The 18,166-nt window shown below is 34.0% G+C and overlaps 5 protein-coding genes across 5 annotated transcripts; 4 read left to right on the forward strand and 1 right to left on the reverse strand.

Moving 5' to 3' along the window:
- Positions 1-3,766: 3,766 nt before the first annotated feature.
- On the forward strand, positions 3,767-4,562 carry LOC139854564 (uncharacterized). The gene is made up of 2 exons (XM_071843863.1): positions 3,767-3,824; positions 4,000-4,562. Exons 1-2 carry the CDS (start codon positions 3,767-3,769, stop codon positions 4,560-4,562), a joined length of 621 nt encoding a protein of 206 aa, XP_071699964.1.
- A 3,146-nt stretch (positions 4,563-7,708) lies between these two features.
- On the reverse strand, positions 7,709-8,095 carry LOC139854565 (uncharacterized). Its single transcript, XM_071843864.1, has one exon. It carries the CDS (start codon positions 8,093-8,095, stop codon positions 7,709-7,711), a length of 387 nt encoding a protein of 128 aa, XP_071699965.1.
- Positions 8,096-11,738: 3,643 nt separating this feature from the next.
- LOC139854566 (uncharacterized) lies at positions 11,739-13,478 on the forward strand. The gene is made up of 2 exons (XM_071843865.1): positions 11,739-12,849; positions 13,054-13,478. Exons 1-2 carry the CDS (start codon positions 11,739-11,741, stop codon positions 13,476-13,478), a joined length of 1,536 nt encoding a protein of 511 aa, XP_071699966.1.
- Positions 13,479-13,964: 486 nt separating this feature from the next.
- Positions 13,965-14,822, forward strand: LOC139854568 (uncharacterized). Its single transcript, XM_071843866.1, has one exon. It carries the CDS (start codon positions 13,965-13,967, stop codon positions 14,820-14,822), a length of 858 nt encoding a protein of 285 aa, XP_071699967.1.
- A 106-nt stretch (positions 14,823-14,928) lies between these two features.
- LOC139854569 (uncharacterized) lies at positions 14,929-15,546 on the forward strand. Its single transcript, XM_071843867.1, has one exon. The coding sequence runs from the start codon at positions 14,929-14,931 to the stop codon at positions 15,544-15,546; it is 618 nt and encodes a 205-aa protein (XP_071699968.1).
- The last annotated feature ends 2,620 nt before the right edge of the window (positions 15,547-18,166 follow it).

An 18,166-nucleotide genomic window follows, 5' to 3' on the forward strand; every position in this document is an offset into this window, starting at 1 on the left:
AGCTAAAATTTTCAAATCTGAAACCCACACAACCCACAAAAATAATTTGCAAACACCGGTGAAGGGTTATTCCGGAAAACTTATCTAGGGTAAAAACTAGATTGAATTTTCAAAAGATCAAATGTTTTCATAAAGATCCAATTTCCTTACGGATCTAAATTTTCATAGTCATGTGGGACTGTAAACCGCCTTTCAAATGTGCACTTTGCTTTGGAAACCGAAAGTAAATCGGCAATTTGATTGCAAGTGTCGTTGACCTAAACCCGAGGCAACTGTGGATGACACACCCACCTTTAACCATGGTTCTATCGTTACTATCATTGTTTATACCACCATATCAAAATCACTGATGTACAAAGTGTGATGAATAAAAAAGTGATTCATGTATGTTTTTATTTCAAATTCTGTATTGCTTGGGGACAAGCAACGCTCAAGTGTGGGGATGTTTGATAAGGCTAAAAAGGAACATATATTTTATAGCAATATCCCTCCTAAATAATAGGTTTTCATATGTAATTGTATTATATTTTCATTGTAATTGTTTAAATAAATAAGTGCGAAGACAAAAGGCGAAAACGAAGATTTGAAGACACAAACGTCCAAAAAGCTCAAATGTTCAACATACAATTCAAAAGGTTCAATTTATTGATGAAAAACGTCTAAAAATGACAAGAGTACAAGTTACAAAACGCAAAGTACAAGATATTAAATTGTACGCAAGGACGTTCGAAAATCCGGAACCGGGACATGAGTCAACTATCAACGTCCGACGCAACGGACCAAAAATTACAAGTCAACTATGCACAAGAATATAATATAATATTTAAATAATTATATAAATTATTTATATATTATATATATTTAAAAATTATGTCGACAAGCTATGAGACAAATGATCCTGAGCTGGATTTTCAAACTCCGCGACTCGCGGAGTTTGAAGGCTAAAAACTCCACGACTCGCGGAGCTGTCAGAAATCAAAATTCCTATAAAAGCTCACGAATTCTGCGTGTAAAAATATAGATAATAATAATAATACTCCCTAGTATAATATAAATAAATATATATATGTATATATAGTATAGATTAGTGTTATATTAGATTAGTTTGGGTTATGTAAAAGTTATTTTTACGGGTTTTTAAAGTCGGAGCTCTGTCCGTGTAACACTACGCGATAAATAATCAATGTAAGCTATGTTCTCCTTTTTAAATTAATGTCTCGTACTTAAGTTATTATTATGCTTATTTGAGCCAAAGTAATCATGATGTTGGACTAAATATTAAAGACGGGGTAATTGGGTTTTGTACCATAATTGGGGTTTGGACAAAAGAACGACACTTGTGGAAATTAGACTATGAGCTATTAATGGGCTTTATATTAAATTAACAATACCTCGTTAATTTAATATAAAGGTTATGATTTGAAGTATCTATATATAACCACATACGCTTAATCGGACACGATGGGCGGGATATTTATAAGTACGAATTATTGTTCATTTGACCGGACACGGGGATGGATTAATAGTCAATGGACTCATTAAAACAGGGGTGGATTACATTCAAGGGTAATTGGTGTAATTGTTAACAAAGTATTAAAACCTTGGTTTACACACAGTCGATAACCTGGTGTATTCATTAAGCAAAGTATTATGACCTTGTTACAGTTCGAATCCCCAGTTAGTTGGAATATTTGACTTCGGGTATAAGGTTAAATTTGCCGAGCAGTTTATAATTATGACCGATGAACTATTATGGACAAAAACCAGATAGGTTTCAAATACATCCAGGACAAAGGACAATTAGCCCAGGACAATAGATTAAAATCAAAACGTCAAACATCATGGTTATGGAAGTTTAAATAAGCATAATATATTTTATTTCATTTTCCTCGTACTTTTATTTATTGTCATTTTAATTATTGTTATTTATTTTACATTGTTATATAAATATCGTCATTTACTATACGCTTCGTTTAAAATATAAATCGACAAACCGGTCATTAAACGGTAAACCCCCTTTTATATATTATTATATATAATTATATATATTTTGTACAAATATAGTTGTTTAAAAATATAGTGTGCAATAAGCCCGCTCCCTGTGGAACGAACCGGACTTACTAAAAACTATACTACTCTACGATTAGGTACACTGCCTATAGTGTTGTAGCAAGGTTTAGGTATATCCATTCTGTAAATAATTAAAACTTGTGTAATTTGTATCGCTTTTCGTATAAAAAATATATAGTATTTCACGTACACCTCGCACGACATCAATGATAGTGACCCAAATGAGTGTGTTAACCTTGAAATGGGTCAAATGAGTCTTTGATTACCTAAGTGGGTTAATGGGTGTGAAAATGAGATAACTATGTGTCAAAAGGTGTATTAAGACCATAATCGAATTGTTGGTAAGGGTTTGACATAATCCCGACCTAGTGTTAGAATGAGTGGTGCAAATGGGTCACGTTTGCACCATGGGCCAAATGGCACTTGGATGACGAATAAGTTGGTTGACCAACTTGAATGAATGATTGATATATGTGCATAATGTAATAGGTACGTTATTTTGAAGTTGCGAGCTTGGTTTACCAATTCACCGAAGGCGTAAGGTGAGTGGAATAATTATGCGTGTACGTATATAATGTATTTATTTGTGTAGCGTGGAATGTGGAATTGTCGCGGTGTTCAAGACACCACATTCTACGTAACGAGTGGAATTGTCGCGGTGTTCAAGACACCACTCATTGTTTTGATTGACATGTAGAATTATCGCGGTGTTCAAGACACCATATTGTCATGGGAGTGGAATTGTCGCGGTGTTTAAGACACCAGTCATTGGTTTGATTGACATGTGGAATAGTCGCGGTGTTTAAGACAACACATTGTAATGGGGGTGAGTTAGTCGCGGTGTTTAAGACATCACCCAGGGGATTAGCGATTACGCGGCGTATATACACTAATGGATGTTATGAACTCCGATAGTCTTTAGCGAGTACCGTTCCCTTGTACGATTGGTTAACCACGGTTATGTGAATTTTGTATTAGCATATTTAATTGTGAGCTATATGCTATTGGTATCGCTAGCCTATTATAAATTTCGGATATTGGTTTATACATAATGTTTGCATAGTTGTCGAATTGCTAGCTTGTATGCGGTATTGTCTAAGTGGTTGCAAGTAAGTAGGTTATATATGTATATGTATAACTATTACACTCACTAAGCTTTAGCTTACCCTCTCGTTGTTTACCTTTTTAGGCTCCGGCGCGGACAAGGGCAAAGGTATTCGTTTGGAATAGTAGTGGCACTCGGGGGTTTTAGCTTTTGGAAGTTCGTCCAAGATTTGGGTAGTTTAACCCCAAACACCATGCTCTCGTGTCGTTTGGAAATTAAACTAGAACGGTCGAAACTTGTATTTTTGTACGAAACATGTAATTCTGGCCGATGTGGGCCCGACGATGTAAAACTTGTTTTGATGATGGAAATCCCTTAGTTTAACTTATTATGGCATGTTGTGAAAATGTTTTCGTTTAAAAGTGTCGGGAAGCGGGTTTTTCGCCCATGTAAGTTGGACCCCGGAGACAGCAAGCTTTGGTTCATTTGGACCCCGTCCAGATCTTCTGGACGCCGTCCAAGTCTTCTTTGCTGGACGCCGTCCAGATGTTTTGATTCAGAAAAGATTTTTTTTTAAGCGTGTTTTTGGAATAACGAAGTCGGGTCGTTACATTTTGTAAATGTATTATCGATTTATATAAAAGTCGATACATGAGATCTCCCACAGCAACCAATGTTGCACGATTATATAGTGCACACGAGGAGAAGCGTGAGTTCACCCTGTATGCTCGGTATTATCGATTGCATGCATTGGGAGTGGAAGAATTGTTCCGTTGCGTATAAAGGACAATATACTAGGGGTGATTACAAGAAACCGAAAATTATGCTGGAAGCTGTGGCTTCATACGATTTGTGGATATGATATGCTTTTTTCTGGATGGCAGGTTCTAACAATGACATAAATGTTTTGAATCAGTCTCCTCTTTTTGATGCATTAAAGACGGGAACAGCTCCATCTGCACCATTTGAGGTAAATGGTAATCAATACACCAAAGGTTATTACCTTACCGATGGTATATATCCCGATTGGGCGACATTTATCAAAGGAATGTCGTGTCTCAGAGATGAGCCAAGGATTAAGTTTACAAGATTTCAAGCTAGTGCCCGAAAGGACATAGAGCGGGCTTTTGGGTTTCTTCAAGGTCGGTTTCATATTTTAAGTCTACCTGCACGAACAATGAAAGTAAACAAGATGCGAAGAGTAACGGAATGTTGTCTCATTTTACATAATATGATATTAGAAGACAATGATTTTGCGCTATGTAAATGGGAAGAAAGAGTTATAACTGGGGAAACGGCGAATCGTGCACAACGGGTAAGGAACATAGGACGAGATCAAGACATTATCCGAAGAGAAATAAGGGATAGGACAGTGCACAACCAACTTACTGATGATTTAGTCGAGCTTATATGGAATCTGCCGGTTTCTTTTCGTACTACGAATTAGTGTTTCTTCATGTAATCTTTTTTTTTTTTTTAATATTTTTAAGTTATCTGTATTTTTTTATTTTATTTTAAGTATTTTTTTCATTTGTAGTTTGTATTTTTTTTTTTAATTTAATGAATTTTATATTATTAGTTTTATTAATTTATGTGTTTAAAATATATAAGAAAATGTGAAAATAAAAAACTGGTGGACCATACTGAAAACTGACACAAAAAACTGACACATATGATTAAGAAAAGTCGGAAACTGTCCGTGACGTCACAAGCACGCTTATAAATGGTCTTAATAGCTATCACTTATTAAAGTTTTTCATAGATAGCAATAAAATATCACAAAATCAGCTGAGAAGTAGAATAACTAACAACATTTAGCTAGACAGGTGTAAAACTGAACATGGGTATAAAAAAGCCTCTGTTTTTATTCACTAATGCTTCATCAGTCAAGTAGAACAATCAAAGATCTTATAAAAATCTTTGAAAGTTATGGATCATGAAAATAAGCATGTGGAAAGTATGATAGTTTTTGTCACCCAAATGAGTTGCACACCATATAACTTTCACTATCAACGATCCTTTTTCAGTAGTATTATGAACCACCCAACTTCATTCACTGCAAGAGATAATGACTACACTCTTCAAAAAGAAAACTTCAAAAAGTCTGGATTAACACCAAAAACAGTAATACTTCAATTATATGTTAGATAAGATTTCTCGAGCAATAGACTTCCTCCGTCCAAAAAAAACTGTCTACCTTTCTTTGTTTGTTTGTTTCAAAATTATTGTATCTTTCTCCAAGTAACAATTAAATATCATTAAAGTATCAATTATGTATCTGTTAATTTTGGAAATTTAACTTTAAATACATCACTTAATTTATTATTACTCTTTATAACCACATTAAAATATGGGCAAATTAGACAATTTATTATTATATCTTAAACCCAACAAAAAGTTAAATATTACCGTTTTTTTGAAAGGATGAAGTACTAAACTTAATATATATATATATATATATATATATATATATATATATATATATATATATATATATATATATATATATATATATATATATATATATATATATATATTCTATTACAAAAATAATAATATTAGTTAGTGTATATAAATGCAATATTTGCTAAGGCTTACAAGTTTGTTTGAGCTCGAGTTCAAGATCATTTCTAAAAGAGCTTCAAAAAATATTTTACAACGGGATTTATCTCGTTTAGACTCGTCTAGATTCGAACTTTTAATGAGTCGAGCTCGAGTAGTCTGGCTCATTTACACTCCCAGTAACAAATAATATACTCTCTCAGTCCCAAAAGAGTATTCTTAAGGATTTAAGATAGGTATGATAAATGTGAGTTTTGACTTTATATTTAAGGTAAGTTTAACTGAATTTATTAGATACAAATAAGTTCCAAATCAACTACCCAACACTCGACAACAAATTTCAGGACCTAAAAACACAAGATTAACCGGAATTAAAAATTTAGGTTTTATGTTCAAAAATTTAATCTCGAATTTGAAATTGAATATGAGTTTTTAATTCAATTGAAGATTTTCGAAGCTTAAAAATATAATATGAAACACAAATATGATAGCTATTTGATCTATAAACAACTGAAATAATCCATAGATATCAATCTTTGACTTACGGTTTTACTGATCGAAGAACAACGAATCTGCATGTAAAATGTTGCTGTTTATTCGATCTAATTAACGCCGAAGGTTAGGTTTACGATAAGGAACACATATCCGAGTTCAATTTCGGGTTTAATGTTCATGTCAGGAAACGCCTAAAATTATTTGATGAACACAAAGAACATGAATATGAAGATGAAATCTGGATCTGAATATGTTTATGTTTTTGTTAGTGAATCTAATAGTGATTACGATACAGATCGAAAACCTAAGGTTGATTTTGTGAAATGGGTTTTAAGGAACGATGAGTTTGGAAGTGAACCATGATGATTTTTGTTTTAAGCATTTTGTCTTCAGAAAATGCTCAAGGAATAATACTATTAGGCTCTGTTCCACGGATTTTGCCCAAAAGAAATGAAATGAAATGAAGTGAAAGAAAAGGAGAGGATTTGGAATCCTTCCAATTTGGAAAGAAAGATTGAAAGGGAAATTAGGCTAAAATCATCCTTCTCTTTTCTTTCTCTTCCTTAAAATCAAAACTCAGGAACACAATTTTTTTTCAATTCTTTTCAAATCCTTTCATTTCTCTCCAAATATGATCTATGGAACAGAGCCTTAGTGGTTGCTTTAAAAGATTTTGGAAGGAAAGGATTTCTTCAATTGTGGATAAAGTCAAAGAGATGTATCAAGGAGAAAGAAAAAGGGGAGAAAAGGAAAAAAAAAAAAAAAAAGAAAGGAATTTATTGTATTAAATGACCTTTTTACCCTCATGTGCAAAGCATGTGATCATTTAACGGAAAATTTGACAGACGTTAGTTAAATGGACCCTCCGTGAAAAAATGCATACCATAGTGAACCCCCCAAGTTCAAAAAAATCTTTTGAACTACGGTTGTATTTTTGAACATACCACAGGGACCCCTCGTGTAATTATGTCAAAGTTTAATGATGTTTAATATGGAGTAGTTATTTTGTGTAACTTAACAAATTTTTTTAGACAAATAAATAATAAGGCGAATACTTATTTTGCCGAAATAGGCTAAGAAACCCTTTCGATAGACAAGTGGCAGCTTGACTTCTAAATAAGAACAGGAACACCGGTGATCAATAAAACACCACAATCATGAGACGGAAAGAGTAATAGAAACTTTAAACGTTAAAAAGTTAGTCAATTGTACACTCTTTGAATGAATAATAACACACAGGGAGAATGAATTTTGTTTCGTAAGAAATATGAAAGAGAACATATACTCCATGTATATGACAAGAAGTTACCCGACAATTAGCTCTAGTCATTGGAGACAGGGGAATGCACATATAACTCCATAAAAGTACAATAATAGAACATAATAGAGATTACCATTTTTTGACGATCCCACTCGACTCTAAAGTACATAAAAAAGCACCAAAAAGAATGTGTTTTGAACAACTAGACCCAAAATCACATTAATCTATCCTAAAACAACTTTGACCTGGTCAGTGCAAAATTAACCAAAAGGACCTTATGACCATGAAAAATCCTTAATCCAATTACCCTCATCATCATTGAAATAGAAACCATCTTCCTTGACCAACCACGAAACTTTCCTAAGAGTTCCACACTTAGGTCTCTCTCGGTGCACCTGAAAAGGTTCAAATTTTTTCCTGGTTCGATCCCATTTCATAGTGCATGAAAATGCTGGTGTAGATGTCCAAAACCCGAGCGTTATGTCCCACGAAAAGTCATCACCTTCTTGAAGCGCCCGACCGCCAATATCGTCACCATTTTGTGTTACGCACCATATGACTAAAGGGAGTGAGGAGTTGTTGGTGAAACCGTTAACGACACTAACTTGATATGTAACGCCATTAATGGAGAAATATTCAGGTTGGTGGTGTTTCATGGACATGAAGATTATGTATGAACCTAACAAGAATATCAATATGAGTTGCCAATTTTTCATGATGGTGTTGGGATTTTTGTTTGAATGTAAGGGAGTGTTGTAGTGATTGATAGTTGTATTTATAGGAGTTTTTTATGAGTTTCAAAGACAGGATAAATTTAAAAAAAGACAACTTTTTACGTTATTTAATGTTATTTATGTCATATTCTAGATAACAGTTATGCAATTTAATTTAATTTGATTCTATCATCAATGTATAAATTTGATTCTATCATCAATTCATCAATGTATAAAGTATTATTGTTTTAGATTTCTAAAAGAGTTAAAATAAATAAATTATTCATTGATTTATGATCGTAAAATTTTAATCTGTATTTTTTAATTTCCTTTTTTGTCAAAGTAATTACTCCGTAACTAATAATGTAAAAAATTCAAATCCTTGTTAATTCCGCGGTTTATTTTTCAAATGTTTAGCTATCATGTGTTGTAGACACATGACAATTCATATCTAATAAACTCAAGATTTTCTGTATGGCAAAACGTATGCATTTACAAGAGCTATTTACAAGGGAAAATTAGCATTGATCGTAATTTTTCCTATAATATATATAGAAAGAAAAAGAAAAATGTTAATTCATTAAATGTGAATTATTATATGATTTGCAAACTATTTTTAAACTAATTTGAATTTTCTATATATTATCTTATATACTAAAACTCAAACGGAATCCTGCCGTTTTCTTTTTTCCTTACTGTTGTACCGTACATGTTTTATTAAATATTTCCCACTAACACTCACAAACGTATTCTGGTACAGCTGGTTAAGTGTTGTGTGTCTGGCCGAAAGGTCCCGGGTTCGATTCCGGGTTTTTTCCTCCTGTACGATTTTTTTTGGGGATGCCACGTGGGTATTACGTGTCTTACTTCGTAGTTCCCACTATCCCTTTTCTGTTCCCTTTTTTGCTTTTCTTTTTTCTTTTCCGTTTCACTTTTTTATTTACAGATATACTTGCTTTCTCCCTTTTATCTTCCATCTCTGATTTCTACACCTGCATGTTTCTATTTCCTTCAAGTTTTAGGGTTTTCAGATAACGATCGTCGTTTGTTGTTGCTGTTTCTTTATCTAGCGTCTCTTAGCTGCAATCGGGTATGTTTTTAGGATTTAATTATGATTTTGCTCAGCTTTTCGTACTGTGTAATGCTTTTTACACAAGAAATTGCTGTTATTTTTTCTGTTTCGTTTCGGATTACATTCTGTATGGGTCAATGATTTAGATGGATTATTAGTTCAGGTTTGTTATTTTGGTGATTATTTGCTGATTCAATTAGCGGTGATTCTTGCTTCCGAAATTATTGCTATACATGGAATAACGTTTTGCATTTAGGAAATTTAATTGAAACTTGAGACTTTAAAAGTGTTGGTTGTTTCCGTTGGTCAATTAAGGTACTATGCAAAAGTAAAAAAGGGATCTTGAAAAAACAGGAAATGGGGTAGTGGTGACTGTTTTACCGTTCATGTGGGCAAATAGGGTGTCTCTAAAAATACACAAAACTACAAAAGTGAAGTGTGCTTTATCAGAACCTGACTACTGAATTTTGTTTTCATGGGAGTGAAATTTCAAAACCATTTGTTTATTTCATCAGGATATAAAAAAAGAAAATGTATAAGTAAGCTAGAAATTGTGACTTTGTGGGTACAAATGGGGCTGCATGCATCTTTTTTACATAAAAAGTGTGTTCATTGTGACCCATTTCTTGCCCACTGATATTAACTTATTTAGTCCAAGATATTTTAGGTGCTTCTCATTTGTATTAGTATGCACATTTTCACCGATATGTAAATATTTTGATGTTGCCTATACCATACATGTTCCAATACTTATGTATGCACCCAATTTTATACTAGGTAATTCATATTTACATAATATAATCCATTGCATTATTAGGTAACAATTACTTGAAAAGACACTCAAGTCATCTTATAAGGATGTAGGATATACTGATGAAATTGTTGCATTTGTAAAATAGCCAGAAACATTATATATTGGTGATGTAAAAATTGACTTATGGTTATTTTGATAAATTTCTCCCCCTGACTACAAAAGATAAATAATTATATTGAATTAACTTCTAGAATCACTTTACAATTAACTTTATCAAATTGGCTGATTTGGCTGTTTATGTAATGCATATGTGCTATAGATACTTTTATATTAGGAGAATTATATGGTGTGATTCCTGCTTTAGGGTTCTGGTCTGAACCTTTCAGTTTGCAGCCCAATCTATTCGAATTTAGGTGTCCAGGATGACTGCTCTTAGGTGGTGGGCTGCATTTCTAACAATTAGCAATAATGTGATGTTGATAAGGATACTATTTTGATAGATGGTAGGCTAGGATTTTAGCTGCATTTGTTGTTTGTAAAGATGATTAAACAAGTTTCCGTATGGAAGTGGTGTCAAAATCAAATAGCGAATATCAAGTATTCAGAAAGCGATGTGGTAACTGAATGGAAGCATGCTATTGATTTAATTGTTAGATACTTATTAATAGTTATGAGTTTTTTTGCTTAATTTATGTTTATTTGTTGCTGATTTTATCCGTTATTATATGTGCAGAGTTATAGGATTCTACTATTTCATCAGTCTCTTTACCTGCTGCTATTTGGCCGAATTTATATCAGTGTACTTCAGAAGTTTCTATACTCAGCTTTACTCAGGTATATATACATGTTCATGAGTCCCTTTTTTTTTTGCTTCATTTTGTATTGTATTTGCTGAATAACATCAGTAACCTGTTTGTTAGAGTTTTGCGTTTTAATTTAACTGCAAAATATTTAGTAGTAGTAATGCAATTTTTTTATTGCTATTGATTTGGAATTGGTTTTGTTGGCATTACTATTTTGATGCTGACTGTATCGGGATGGGTAAGGCTTAATAATGCCGCCTAAAAAACGAACTAACCAACTACCTGGTTCTGCTATACCATCCTCCTCTGATGGTGTAATTAGTAATATGGAATTAAATCCCTCTAAAAAAGGAAGAAAGTAATTAATAAATTAAACGTTGGAGATGGTAATCTGACTAATATAAGTGACTGTGTGAGTTCTTCAACTACAATTCCAACCGGTTCCTGTGATGATATTGCCTTACCATTGACAACTTCACGTACACATACAGGTATGCTACTCCCATTTCTTTCATTTTGTTTTGTCTTAATTTTTTTTGTTCAACTCATGTCTTCTGAATATCTTACGCTAAATTGTAGCTGCAATACGTTCTGATGTTGGTTTCAATCAGTTGACTTTCGGTTCAAATGATGCAGAAGGTACGGTAATTTTTTCTTTAATATGTTGATTACCTCTTTTTATCAGAAACTCCATCTCACTTATGATTTTATATTTGGTTGTCAGGTGTAACAAATGCGTGTGATGACATCGGTGACTGCGGTTGTGTTTGTTCCTTTTGTGGTGCTACTTTTTGGTATGAAGAAAGACTAAAGATCTCTTCAAGCAGTTTAAGGTTTAATCGTTGTTGTGAAGGGGGTCGTGTTGATCTGCTGCGTGAGGAGGAACCTCCAGCTACTTTTGTGCAGCTCTTAGGCACCAAGAATTATGTTGATAATATTCGTGCATATAATTAGATGTTCAGCATGGCTTTATATGGCGCTCATATCGATGATACTATCAATAACAGTAGGGGGCCTTATGTATTTAAGATTTCGGGTCAAGTTTATCATTGGGTGGGGTCGCTATGTCCAGAAGACGGTGATCCTCCCCGTTTTTTACAACTGTATATATATGATACCGTCAACGAAATCCGAAATAGAATGAGATTTTTTGGTGGAGATAGTTCCGATGTTCTCAAAGCTGAAATCATTAGGCAGTTAATAGAGGTTTTGAATGCTAAGAATGAATTAGTTAAGTTGTTTAGGACTGCGAGGGATAGAATTGAGTCAAATGATATCCCAAATTTACGTATAAGGCTCTACAGCGTCATTGGTACACGGCAACATGAGATGCCTACCAGTGATGCAATTGGTGCTATTATTTTTGAGTCGGGTGATAAGACTAAGACCGACTATGATATGATCATAGAGTATAAAGGTGGTACACCAAAACGTGTAAACAAGCTGCATCCATCTTATATTTCTTTACAATTCCCACTACTATTTGTGTATGGTCAATCGGGATATCATCCGGATCTGAAACTAAGAAATGTTCATGGAGCTGGTGGTAGAAGAAAAGACAAGATGACCATGAACATGTTCTATACTTATCAACTACACGATAGGTATAATACGTTTGGTTTGTTGTCTAAATGCGGGAGGTTATTTCAGCAATATGTAGTCACAGCTTATTGTAGCATAGAAATGGATAGGCTCGACTACGTTAGAAATCATCAGCAGAATATACGCAACGAATATTTAACCGAGTTATATGATGCCATAAATAGGGGTGATTACTTTGGTTCTGACGTTGGTTCGAGAACTATATTACCTGCATCATTTACAGGCGGTCCTAGATACATGTATAGTCATTACCTAGACGCGCTTGCCATATGTCGTGTGCACGGTAATCCAAGGTTTTTCATTACGTTCACCTGTAACGCTCGATGGCCGGAAATCAGAAGGTATATGCGCAGATACCCTGGCCTCACTTCCACTGATCGTGCAGATATTGTTGTTCGGATTTTTAGTATAAAATTGAAGCAGTTTATTTCCGTCTTGAAAGAAGAAGAATTGTTTGGCCCCTACGGATCTGGTACGTAATTATCAATTAATTTTTCTATCCCATATTGTAAAGCACTAAAGCTTAGTAAATATCTATATATTTTTCATAATTCTACATTAATCTTGAATATTTATTCCTTATCGGTTTACTTTACCATTCAATTATATAACACATATAATTTTCATGTACAATTGTTATTTACTGAAATTTAACCATTTATCATTGTTTATGCAGTCCTTTACACGATAGAGTTTCAAAAAAGGGGGCTTCCGCATTGTCATACGTTATTATGGATTAAATCTACACATAAATCCTATGAACCAGAAGATGTGGACCGCTTTATTTCAGCTGAATTGCCTGACCTCATTAGAGATCCTAACGGTTTCAAAGTCATTTCTGAGATGATGATGCACGGTCCTTGCGGTTCATTAAATGATAAAGCACCATGTATGGAACAAACCATGCAGGAACCTATTTGTTCCAAGAAATTTCCGAAACCATTCAATGAAAGTACATATTTTGATAGTGAAGGCTTTGTTCATTACCGAAGACGTAATCTGGGTGTTTCGGTCGATAAAGGTATCTGCCGACTTGATAATGGTTATGTGGTGCCATACAACCGTGCATTATGTTTGCAGTTTCATGCGCATATTAATTGAATGGTGTGGGTGGACGATGCTTATCAAGTATTTATTTAAATACATCTCAAAAGGGACTGATCGTATTGCCGTCCACATTCCCAAACCTATCGGCGAGCATACATCAGCCGATACCGAACAGAACCCGAACGTTTATGAAATAAAGAATTTTGTTGATGCTCGGTTTATCTGTCCATATGAAGCGTTTGGCGAATATTCAATTTTCCAATTCATTATCACGAACCAGCCGTCCAAGTACTCGCTGTTCACTTGAAGGATATGCAGTTAGTCAAATTTCGCTCTACTCAGCGCCTAAAATCGGTTGTCAACAATCCAGTTCAAAAGAAAACAACGTTAACAGAATGGCTATTTTACAATAGACATTCTGATGACGGAAAGCATCTAACCTACTTAGATTTCCCGCTTGAATTTGTCTGGGTGGATAATGAAAAATGATGGAAAAGGAGGCGCAATCTGAATAGACCATCAATTGGCCGACTCACATACATGCATCCTGCCTTTGGGGAAGTATTTTATCTTCGAATGCTTCTGTTCCATCGGAAATGTTGTGGTACATTTGAAGAACTAAGGACAGTCAATGATCATGTTCACTCTACCTATCGGGAAGCATGTCTTGCAATGGGTCTATTAGGCAATGACAAAGAATGGTTAACTGCAATGGAAGAAGCAAGCGCAACAGCGACATCAAGTCAACTACGGACGCTGTTTTCACATATACTTATTTACTGTGATGTTGCAGACCCCCAAAAGTTATGGAAACAATGCTGGAAACTAATGTCTGATGACATACCACTCAGAGTTGCAGCCACCTTCCATATGTCGAAGATATACATAAATTCGACAGAATTGGAAAGTTACGTGCTGTACGAATTACAAATTTTATTACACCAGCATTCGAAGAGTGTTTCCGACTTCGGCCTACCCAAAATTCCACAACACCTTCTAGATGATCTTCAAAACAGACTCATCATGGAGGAAAAAAATTATGATCGTAAAGCATTGATTGCAGAAAAATTGATTCTTGAATCAAAGCTGAATGATAAACAACAAATGATATACAACATGGTCATCAGCTCAAACAACAGTAAAAAACAAGAGCTTATATTCGTTTATGGCCAAGGTGGGATGGGGAAAACCTTTCTTTGGAAAGCAATCACAACTGCACGACGTGCCGAAGGGAAGATAGTACTCGCAGTAGCATCATCCGGTATAGCTTCCATGCTATTACCTTTCGGTCAAACTGCACACTCTAGGTTTAAAATCCCCCTAGATTTGACAGACGAGAGTATGTGCAACATTAAGAAACAAACAAACATGGCGTCATTACTTAAAAAATGGAGCTGATAATTTGGGACGAAGTTCCAATGAATGACCGAAAGTGTTTGAAAGCTCTCGATAGAACACTCAGAGATATCTACGATACCCCAGAAATTCCTTTTGGTGGACTAACATGAGATTATATCAACCGAACCTCTCCATTGAGGAGAAACAAAATGTCGCAAAATTTGCAGAATGGTTATTGCAAATCGAAAATGGTCGTGTTGGCATTCCTGATAAGTCAGACCCCCATAACGCCTCTTGGGTAGAAATTCCAGAAAAGTTTTGTATTCAACATACCAAAGAGAGTCTCCAGCAACTTATATCATTCATCTACGATGAAGAGCTACTACACAATCCAGATGCAATGAAGCTACAACAGCAGGCAATAATTTGTCCAAAAAATGAAACGGTAGACATCATAAACAACATGATCATGAGAAAGAAACAAGGTCAGCAGAAAACGTATACGAGCTTCGATTCTGCAACTCCTTACAGTAATGTTGGCTGGCAGACTGATTTACTTTATCCGACCGAATATCTAAATTGTCAAAACTTTCCAGGACTTCCACCTCATGAACTGTCACTAAAAATCGGTGTTCCCATAATTCTACTCAGAAATTTGAATGTTGCCGGAGGTTTATGCAATGGAACAAGGATGATAGTAACACAACTACTATCAAATCTAATCGAAGGCGAAATCATCATAGGAACAAGAGTTGGCCAGAAAGTCCACATCCCCCGAATATGAAATGTCCCGTTCTTATTGATTAAAAATGTTCCATATTAATTGATTTCGTTGCGAGGTTTTGACCTCTATATGAGACGTTTTTCAAAGACTGCATTCATTTTTAAAACAAACCATAACCTTTATTTCATAAATAAAGGTTTAAAAAGCTTTACGTAGATTATCAAATAATGATAATGTAAAATATCCTATTTACACACGACCATTACATAATGGTTTACAATACAAATATGTTACATCGAAATCAGTTTCTTGAATGCAGTTTTTACACAGTATCATACAAACATGGACTCCAAATCTTGTCCTTATTTTAGTATGCAACAGCGGAAGCTCTTAGTATTCACCTGAGAATAAACATGCTTTAAACGTCAACAAAAATGTTGGTGAGTTATAGATTTAACCTATATATATCAAATTGTAACAATAGACCACAAGATTTCATATTTCAATATACATCCCATACATAGAGATAAAAATCATTCATATGGTGAACACCTGGTAACCGATATTAACAAGATGCATATATCAGAATATATCCATCATTCCGGGACACCCTTCGGATATGATATAAATTTCGAAGTACTAAAGCATCCGATACTTTGGATGGGGTTTGTTAGGCCCAATAGATCTATTTTTAGGATTCGCGTCAATTAGGGTGTCTGTTCCCTAATTCTTAGATTACCAGACTTAATAAAAAGGGGCATATTTGATTTCGATAATTCAACCATAGAATGTAGTTTCACGTACTTGTGTCTATTTTGTAAATCATTTATAAAACCTGCATGTATTCTCATCCCAAAAATATTAGATTTTAAAAGTGGGACTATAACTCACTTTCACAGATTTTTACTTCGTCGAGAAGTAAGACTTGGCCACTGTTGATTCACGAACCTATAACAATATATACATGTATATTAAAGTATGTTCAAAATATATTTACAACACATTTAATATATTTTGATGTTTTAAGTTTATTAAGTCAGCTGTCCTCGTTAGTAACCTACAACTAGTTGTCCACAGTTAGATGTACAGAACTAAATCGATAAATATTATCTTGAATCAATCCACGACCCAGTGTATACGTATCTCAGTATTGATCACAACTCAAACTATATATATTTTGGAATCAACCTCAACCCTGTATAGCTAACTCCAACATTCACATATAGAGTGTCTATGGTTGTTCCGAAATATATATAGATGTGTCGACATGATAGGTCGAAACATTGTATACGTGTCTATGGTATCTCAAGATTACATAATATACAATACAAGTTGATTAAGTTATGGTTGGAATAGATTTGTTACCAATTTTCACGTAGCTAAAATGAGAAAAATTATCCAATCTTGTTTTACCCATAACTTCTTCATTTTAAATCCGTTTTGAGTGAATCAAATTGTTATGGTTTCATATTGAACTCTATTTTATGAATCTAAATAGAAAAAGTATAGGTTTATAGTCGGAAAAATAAGTTACAAGTCGTTTTTGTAAAGGTAGTCATTTAAGTCGAAAGAACGACGTCTAGATGACCATTTTAGAAAACATACTTCCACTTTGAGTTTAACCATAATTTTTGGATATAGTTTCATGTTCATAATAAAAATCATTTTCTCAGAATAACAACTTTTAAATCAAAGTTTATCATAGTTTTTAATTAACTAACCCAAAACAGCCCGCGGTGTTACTACGACGGCGTAAATCCGGTTTTACGGTGTTTTTCGTGTTTCCAGGTTTTAAATCATTAAGTTAGCATATAATATAGATATAGAACATGTGTTTAGTTAATTTTAAAAGTCAAGTTAGAAGGATTAACTTTTGTTTGCGAACAAGTTTAGAATTAACTAAACTATGTTCTAGTGATTACGAGTTTAAACCTTCGAATAAGATAGTTTTATATATATGAATCGAATGATGTTATGAACATCAATTACTACCTCAAGTTTAGTAGGTAAACCTACTGGAAGTGACAAGAAATGATCTAGCTTCAAAGGATCTTGGATGGCTTGAAAGTTCTTGAAGTAGGATCATGACACAAAAACAAGTTCAAGTAAGATTTTTACTCGAATTAAGATAGTTTATAGTTATAGAAATTGAATCAAAGTTTGAATATGAATATTACCTTGAATAAGAAAGATAACCTACTATATATAACAAAGGTTTCTTGATCTTAGATGATTACTTGGAATGGATTAGAAATCTTGGAAGTAAATTAGTAAACTTGAAGGGATTTTTGAAGTGTTCTTGAAGTGTTCTTCCTATGATGATTATAGCTTAATTCTTGAAGTGATTTTTGATGAAGATGATGATTAACTACTGGAAAAATACGTTCATAATAGTGTGTGTGTGTGTTGAGAGAGAATTAGAAAGACAATTGGAAGTGAAATGGAGTGAATGATGAGTGGTAATTGGTGAGTGGTGAGTGGGGTTAAAAGGAGTTCTAGTTAGTTGACTAGCTCATGGTAGAAGTTAAAATTGATTAGTCATACATGACATAATCAAGAGTGGAATCCCATCCTAGTTCCTATTGGTATATACCCATAGTAAGTACGTTTTGAAGCTGTGTATAATACGGGTAAGAATACGACTAGAATTCTTGATGAAAGAAAAGAATGGGAAAGTAAC

Source organism: Rutidosis leptorrhynchoides, chromosome 6 (assembly GCF_046630445.1).
Source record: "Rutidosis leptorrhynchoides isolate AG116_Rl617_1_P2 chromosome 6, CSIRO_AGI_Rlap_v1, whole genome shotgun sequence".
In the NCBI taxonomy this organism is placed as follows: Eukaryota; Viridiplantae; Streptophyta; class Magnoliopsida; order Asterales; family Asteraceae; genus Rutidosis; species Rutidosis leptorrhynchoides.